An 8561-nucleotide genomic window follows, 5' to 3' on the forward strand; every position below is an offset into this window, starting at 1 on the left:
GAGGCGATTCGCACACCGTTGGATGTTTATGCTCTGACAGTGATTGATGCGTTTGTCGCTGAGGTGAACGGGGCTTGAGTTTGGTGGAAGAAACTCTCTGGTCAACAGCCGAAAATTGGCTTGTAGTATGGTGAGTCAGCGATTGACGAGAAGGCGACGATTTACGAAACGAGTGCGAATGCTGAGCAGGCGCTTAACATTTGGGAGAATGCTATCGGGTAGAAGATCAAGGCAGGTCTCGCTACAAGCGGTTCACGAGTAGTCGAACGAGTGGCTGGTTCACGAGCAGACGGCTGGGCAGACAGTTCACGATGGACAGGCGATTTACGAGCTGTCGGATGAGTGGGCGATTCACGAGCTGCAGGTCGATGGCCGGCCTGATGAGCAGATGCCTGACGAAATGGAGAACGTTGCCGTTGAGCTATTGCTGGAAGATCCAGTGGAGAAATGTGACCCTTGTGAGGAGACGAACAAATCAAAGTTTGTTGAGGAGAAACTGAGGCCGAAGAAGAAAGTGAGAGTTGTGAATCAAAAGAGGCAAGCTGGGCAGGTTCCTCCGAAGAGGAAGACTGCGGAGTCAAAGATGTGAAGAGGCGTCTCTCTACCGACAGAGCAGGAGCACCCTGAAGGCGAAGAGAAGGACGAACAAAGCGAGGTCTTCTGCCACCAACACGATATCGAACAGAAACCGTTGGATCAGCAATCTGACCATCAGTGGGCCTCTGAAGAGTCTCTATGAGTGCCCCTTTACTAGAAAGCATAACACTTCCAGGAGACATGCCTTGGACTTTGCTTCCCTTCCCCCCAAGGATGTCAGTCAGGGGAAGGAGCGCAGACCTCAGCAGCAGCTGCAGATGAAGCAGAAGACGCAGTCACAGGATCCGGTGGCAAGGTAGAAGACAAGGTCTACGAAACTACTACTTCGATTAAGGTCAAGGGGTCGACGTCTGACACTGACAATCGCTGTAGATCCACACTCCGGTGCAGGAACCGTAGTAACGCATCCTTGAAAGGAGAATCGGGCAAACCCAACTAAGGCCACATCTGTAACATAGGAGAAAGGAGTAAGGCCTTACTCGGGAGGAGAGCTAGAACTACCTCACTACGGGAGGCAGCACTGTCTCTCGAGAACCAACCAAGGTTGACCAGGGGTTAAACGGCCCACGCTACTACTCGTGGGGCCTCCGGAGGAAGCCGTCCGAGTAGGAGCTTCGGAGGAAGGTCGGGAAGCGGAGGAAGAAGCCTTGGGTTTCTTCTGCTTCGAAGCAGTCTTCGAATGAGAAGAGTCCTGTTTAGACTTCTTCTGCCTATGGCCAAACCTTTCCCACTGGGAGGCAGACCACTTCTGGCACTCATTACACTAGTTAGTTTCGTCACAGCATTGACCTCGGTAGACGGGACAAAGGCTGTGAGGATTCATATCCACCGCAGACATGAATTTACAGCAGGTGCAGCCCTCCAAACAAGGGCAGGTACGCATGGCCGGTGGAAGAACTCGGCACACACACTGAAAAAGAAAAAGACAAAACAGATTAATAATGGCAGTCAAAAATGGAGGAAGAAGAGCAGCAACAACTGTTCTCTATCCGAGCCAAAAGCAAAGTGAAGCAGAGTCAGAGGTGTGTGGGTGAGAGAGGTAGCTAGCTACCCCCATAACCCCACTAACTAGCAGAATTGGTAGTTGACCCTCGCTAAATTCTAATGGCTCGTTCTTTCCACTTCGCCGAAAGTTATACCCCTATAAATAGCATTAGTTTGTCTTCCAGTTACGGAACACTTAATATTTTTTTTTTAGATAAAGTAAAGTATGTTATTTAAGATTAAACAAATGAAGCTAGAATTTACATAATATCCATGATAATTTCATATCTTTTCTTATTTGCCAAAAGCCCGCCAACTAACTTCATCTCATAGGTTTGTATGGGATACACATAAGAAGAGACTTGAAAACATTGGTTACATTCCACTCCAGAGCCAAGATCCTAGGGTGGGCAAAACTGCTTGAAGCTCCTAATGGGAATTCACTGAGGTTGAGGAATTCCTTCCGACAGATCAAGGCTGATCGTGAAGGGGAGATCGCTTGCCAACAGGTAGCTTCTTTCAAAATAGTAATCTTATACGGCTAGGAGAACAAGTGAATTCTGGTACCTGTGTTTCCAGGCGAGGGTGATAGCCAAAGTGAGTACTTGCAGCCGGGGAACCTCACATGCCCGAGGGTGTGCATAATCCTGAGCATGTGTTTCTGTTTTTATGAGCACTCAGGTTGGTGAGTGCTTATGTAGAATGACGCACCTCCTCCCACAAGGATATGCACAACGTGGCTTAGAAGCCTCCACAGGAGAGTGAGTATTCTGGTTCATTGCCACCTAGTTGAGCGTTGCCTATTACATCAGCATGCGTGAACCGTACTTTGTGAGTACCTATTCACATAGGAGTGCTCAGGTAAGTACTGTACTGCATTCCACACCAAGAGATGGCAAAATCTTAGTTTTACCACTGCAGCTCAAAAAGCGCTATCACACCAATGGGCGATCTTGTCCATAATTGCTTGCATGCATAAAGGAATCATCAAAAAGTGAGAGTGACTGTACTTTAGACCTTTTATGTACTGGAGAACTTTGCCTCTTTGTAGGAGATTCATGATCATGCGACCATGTATGCCAAAGGGTGTGTGCAAGCATCAGCCTTAATCTCAGAAGCCAGTTCTTATTTTTCTGTTCACAGGCTGATATCAAAGTATTGTACTGGTATACTGGAAGGTGGGGGGGCGATGATGATGATTCACCACCACCTGCCAGTAAAAGCCAAGTTTTCGGCTTTGCTATAATCATTCTTCAATTAAAAGATGAGGGTTTGACTGTATGAACAAATAAAAAACCAGCCTTATTACAAACAAAAATAAGAATACAGCAGATCCAACAATCAAAGAGCAGCATAACAGTACTATATGTCCACATTGGTTCTGCCCAAAGGCAAAATTGGCTATTCAGTGGCATGCACATGGGCAGGCTTTCCCCCTCGCACCAAATGACATTCCCCACTACCTTGTTAACGATTCAGTAGTCCTTTCAACAACATACTGTATTCCTTATCTTAAAGGACAGAAGGTTTGAATACACAAAGGAAACAAAAACTATTTGCAATAAATGGTACTGTACATACTTACTATTGGAAAATTTTCCTTGTTATGCCGGTTCTTCTTATTTTTTTGCGTATCTTTCTTATTTGACGATGAGGCTTTAGAGGGGCCGGCATCCTTCTTTCTAGATGTAGAGGCTTTGGGACAATTTTCAGCATTCTTTACATTCTCTTTGAACACTTTAGACTTAGAAGTTGACAATTTCTGGGGCAATACAAAATCATCCTCGGAATCAGATTGTGGGTCTGAATCTTCTCTGTAATTCGGCTGTTTGCCTTTCCTGGGTCGTTTGGAGCTTGAGTTTGCAAAATAAAGAAAAAAAATATATGTTAAATATGAATGTTTAACCTCCAGCATATCATAGATTAAGACAAAATACTTTCAAAAATCATCCAGTAATGTTAATCAGTCATTTAATCATACAACTTGATATTCAATGTTACAGTACATAGCAAATTAATTCATGCATTTAACAATTTTTAAAAGCAATTTGTATTTTTCCTAACTACAAACTCGAGTCCTTTAAAAGAAGTATGACTTCAGCAAAGCTGGATCAGCTGCTAAAATTCAACGAGATAGTTATAACTACCAAACATTGACAGAGCAACAAACCCTCACCCATTAGTCAACAAGGGTAGCACTTTTGACCTTTCGGTCTAGGACTTGCAGGGTGTTTGAGGCTGATGTGTAATTAAAGGGTTCAGGTTTGCAAAGTCAGGAAAAAGACAAATTTTAAAGAAATTTGTATTTTTCCTAATGATAGAAACCAGAACTTGTTACTTGAGCATGGAGCTTTATTTCATGGATCATGGTGTAATGGATTAAAGAATTGAGGAGCTTGGTCCAGTGGAGATCGTTGACTTCCTGCCAGTGGAGGATTGTCTAGTGGAGACCTAGGATCCAATGCAGCATTCTTCACGCCTTATAAAGTCTTCTTGCGTGCTTGTATATTAGGGGCTATTTGGATTGTGGTCGTATAGAAGTTTGTGTGTGTGGAAGACTTACTGAAGTGTCTGGGGAACTTCCCTGCCAGGAAAGGGACGAGACCATGGCTCTGCATCCTGATCAACATCGCTCGTGCCTCGAGACGACGCCGGTACAAGGAACATACGCCCTTATATCTCGTAACTCAACGGATTCTAAGGCGTTAGGTTTTGGTACAGCGCTGATCTTCCTAGTAAACTGTGCCGGCAAAACAAGAGACTCCACAGTCATACTGTTTGCTTATCCTGTTCTTCAGTGACTTTTTGCCCGGTGTCACATCCCAACATTTGATTGTCGCTTCTGGAACTTTGCAAATGGAAAGGGGAAGCAGCAGTAGCACCAGCACGTAAGGTTACCACTTCGGCACGTACAGCATCATGAGAGAGATATCATCCAGGAAGGGAGAGGAAAAGAAGGGTGCCCTTCCTTTGAGACTGGCAGTGTGTATGCTTAGTCTGTACAAGAGTAGTGAAAACCAATGTTGCTTCCCACTATGGGATAACTCTTGGCCCTAACTCCTACCAGCATAAGTAAAATACTGTATGTGAAAATACCTCCACCAAATGTCAGCTATGGGACAACTTTCAGGATTCACTCTGGAAGGCAAGTTGCTGGAACCCACACCGTAACGGCAGGAGTTACGCATACATAACTTCCTATTGACTGGACTTCCTGGACTCACAGGGAAGAGGCCACAACAGTACAGCCAGGTGAAATATACTGTAATTAGCACCTTCTGAAATCAGCAGACACTGACGGTAAAGGGGGGGGGGGGGGGGGCGGGGCATTCCACCGGTTTGGACTCGGTGTCGAAGGAACTCTTCTTCCAACAAAGCATGAGCAATATCCAAAGAAAACAATTTTAAGTAGGTTTACATTGTATTTGTTGTTATACAACTACACAACAAATAGAACAGCATTAGGTAAATATGTTGGATAACAGAAGGGGATATAGAAAATTGTAACACATACAGTAATCAGGAAACACTACATATCCCTTGAACACAATTGAATGCAAGACCAGTTATTAAAAAAAAAAAAAAGAATAAATATTAGGGGGTGTATATGGGGAGTTTTTGTCACGCTGGATGAACTGGCCGCTGATATACAAAGGCTCCAAGTATTAGATTAAAACTATCAGTTGAGGACGTCGAGATGTACTGTACACCTCTACTGTTCTGTGGCTGATGTCAAAGTGAAGATAGCAGTTACCACTACCTAAATATCTGCCACAGGCTGTAGGGAATTGCAACTATAAGAATAACGAGGGGTACTTATAACATTAGAAGTTGACTCATTTACAATTTATATTCTACGCTTCTGATCAATCCCTGATGAACCACTGTCTCAGTAACATCAAAAGATTGACATAGCTTGTCCGACATTAGCATACCTGGGGGTGCCTTGTCATAGTCTTGGATTTTAGCCTGGAATCTACATAAGTTAGAGACTATTTTTCTCATATTGCATAACAATTAACAAAGAGAACATAAACGGTTTGTATAGTTATACAACATCTACTTTTTAAGTCTTTTAATTGACCATTAAATAAAGAAAACCAGAACTTACGACATAACTATAAACAATATTTCAGAAGATCCGCGAAACACATAAACAATATCAAACGCAGGTTTCGTAATAACTTCCAGTGTTGCCAGAAAACAATTGATATATTTGAGTTTTACTTTTTTTAATCTATCCTTTACAGCAATTATGTGAAGAAATGGGTTAAAATTTTTATTTTTTCATTTACAAGGAAGCTTCTTAAAAATGTGACAGCAGAGAAGTGTTCTGACTTTGGTTTGGTCTATACCCATTCGATCAGCAATTTAATGTTGATTTTTGCATTTTTTGAGCAACCATTGAAATGTGAAAGTGCAACCTACATGGTAAAACATTGATATGCAACCGATTTTCTAGTTGCATAAAGCATTATTCTTATATTTAATGTATTTCGACGCTCCTGGACCCTTGTGCAATATAAGCCATGCCAATGGATAAGGCAAGGTAATACATTTTCCTTTTTTAATAACATAACTTGATTTATTCAATTTGTTATTGTGTGATGCTTAGCCAAAACTGAAAGCAAGCTGACAAAATTCTAAGGTATTGACGATATCATACAATTTAACCCAAGACTGTAGGGGTTGTATCTATGCTTCATAAGGGGATCTGGCAACTCTGACTTGCATAAACAAACCAGACACTCTTTAAAACTCCCAGATTATAGTGTTTTGATTATGCAATGGTTCACCACGTGCTTTTACCGAATTTATTGTCACTGCCATGTGGCAGCTATTTCTATGTTAACCCTGCAACTGCTCATAATTGTTTTTATTTTATGTCACGTGACTTGCGAGGCATAGCTTGAATGTGACAGGTTAAAGGCGCCTCCAGGTTGACCCATATTTCTGGCCGCACGGTCTCTCCCTCCACATAACCACAACACTATAATTATGGGCCCCCTCCTCCTCTTCCAACTACTACTACTACTATATGTGTAGAAGCTAATAACTGCTATCTAAAGAAAGTTCATTGTTATTGGATATCTCATACACAGACATTATAGCTTGCATAATTTTATTTAAAAAACTCTTAGTTTGGGAATTCTAATTTCATTCATTCTAAACCACTGCTTCTAAATTTTCTACAGTTACACCAAATTCAATGTTCTATTGTATTATCCGTGTTTCTACACAACTCAAAAAGCTTATCATTTTCCTGTTTCTATAATTTTCTTTTAAATTTGTGGTATTCAACCTTGACGTCATTACTTTGACCGCTTTCTTAATATTAAGATCTCTGCCATCATCATCTCCTCCTAAGGCTATTGACACAAAGGGACTTGGTTAGATTTCGCCAGTCGTCTCTATCTTGAGCTTTTAATTCAATACTTCTCCATTAATCATCTACTTCATTTACGCTGCATACAGATTATTTCCACTGGGTTATCGTACACGAACCTTAAAATTATCGTTTTTCATCGTACAGGTACGATAATTATCGTTTGAATAACAATCCTGCGTTTGTTGACCTTATCTCTCTTCTAAGTTCCTGGTTCCTAATTGCTGCGGACACTCTATCGCCTTGTAGATAGATGTAAAGCTCCTAAGCTTATTCTTATTATTGTGATCAAGTTTATTCTAACTGTACCATGAATAGTTTAATAGTGAATTTCTCAATCTTTATCTTCATCTAATTATACCTTGAAATCAGATAGGATATCACCTTGCTATCGTCAGTTTGGGCAACCTATTGTGGTCAGTTTGGAATTTTTAAATCATTCTTTCAAAGCTACTAGATTGCCCTACTTATAAATGCCCCCAGATCCCTGCTAGGATTTAGCAACGTGCCTATGCTTATGTCTAGTTTCATTAACTGTCCTAATTCTGGGCATGAAAATGAATGTTCATTAGTATCTTCTTCATCTATGCACAGGTCACACAAATTATCAGCACATTTCCCCTGAAATTTACCATTAAATTGAGCATATTTAATCTTGTCTTCATAACAAGAGTTAATTTATCCAGATCCATTTCTCTGATATAAGGCTGTGGGACATTTCCTTCTTTAAATCTTAATTTTTTCATCACTTTCGTTTTTCTTCAATAGTTTCTTCTATTTTTTTTTTCATAATTCTTTTCTTAATTTTGTTTTTCAGGATCCCTTTCCCCAAACTCCTTATTTCTTCAACTTCAATTCCACATTCATTACAGATTTCTTCTGTGCCCTTACTCCAGCATTTTCCATAAGGGTTTTTCAACTGATCCTCAATTACCTCTCTTACTAGTCTTTTTTATCTGACTTAATGATGTTATGGAAGAGCATTTTTTTTCTTGTATTCTATTCTGCAAGACGCTGGCCATATTCCTGGTTCTGCAAGGATGCCCCAAAATTAAGTACTTGCAGGTTGTTCATGCGTATTCCTTATTAGCCTATATTGAAGGTTTTCCAGATATTTCATATCTTTATCTCTTATCTCACTCCAGGTCTCCACATTAGAAAATACTGTCGATACTACTAGTTACATTTATTTTCTTTCTCACTTCCAATGTCATTTCCTACTTTTCTCATATTTCCATATTTTCTTATTTCTTGGGTCATATACGCATCTCTGGCCTTATTATACTGACATTCAATTCTTTGATTCCTTTATCTTTGTACCATTCACCCCGATACTTATATTATTTAACTAAACTTACTGGCCAATTCTTCCCTTTTGTTTTAATATCCACTTCTTTCTTACGTTAATTATTAATACACCAGATTTTTTTTTTGGGGGGGAGGGGTGGTCTTGATTGTGAACTTCAAGCTCTTGGAGCGTGAAGAGCATCCCCAAAGCCTAAACCATCTTCATCTACCCCTCATCGTGATCTTATCCACATATGGTACTCGAGTAATCTCTCTTATAGTTTCATTACTAATCCTGTCATTACTA

The 8561-nt window shown here is 40.7% G+C and overlaps 1 protein-coding gene across 1 annotated transcript in view; it reads right to left on the minus strand.

Moving 5' to 3' along the window:
• Nucleotides 1-5846, minus strand: part of LOC137631765 (DNA damage-binding protein 2-like) — an 88189-nt gene extending 82343 nt beyond the window's left edge. Inside the window, exons 1-2 of the mRNA XM_068363708.1 lie at nt 5693-5846; nt 3167-3434 (exon numbers count right to left, since the gene is read on the minus strand). Of these exons, the coding sequence (XP_068219809.1) occupies nt 3167-3434; nt 5693-5697 (273 nt within the window). The 5' untranslated portion in view covers nt 5698-5846. The remainder of the gene's footprint in view (nt 1-3166; nt 3435-5692) is intronic.
• Nucleotides 5847-8561: the final 2715 nt, after the last annotated feature.

This window comes from Palaemon carinicauda, chromosome 40 (genome assembly GCF_036898095.1).
Source record: "Palaemon carinicauda isolate YSFRI2023 chromosome 40, ASM3689809v2, whole genome shotgun sequence".
Classification (NCBI taxonomy): Eukaryota; Metazoa; Arthropoda; class Malacostraca; order Decapoda; family Palaemonidae; genus Palaemon; species Palaemon carinicauda.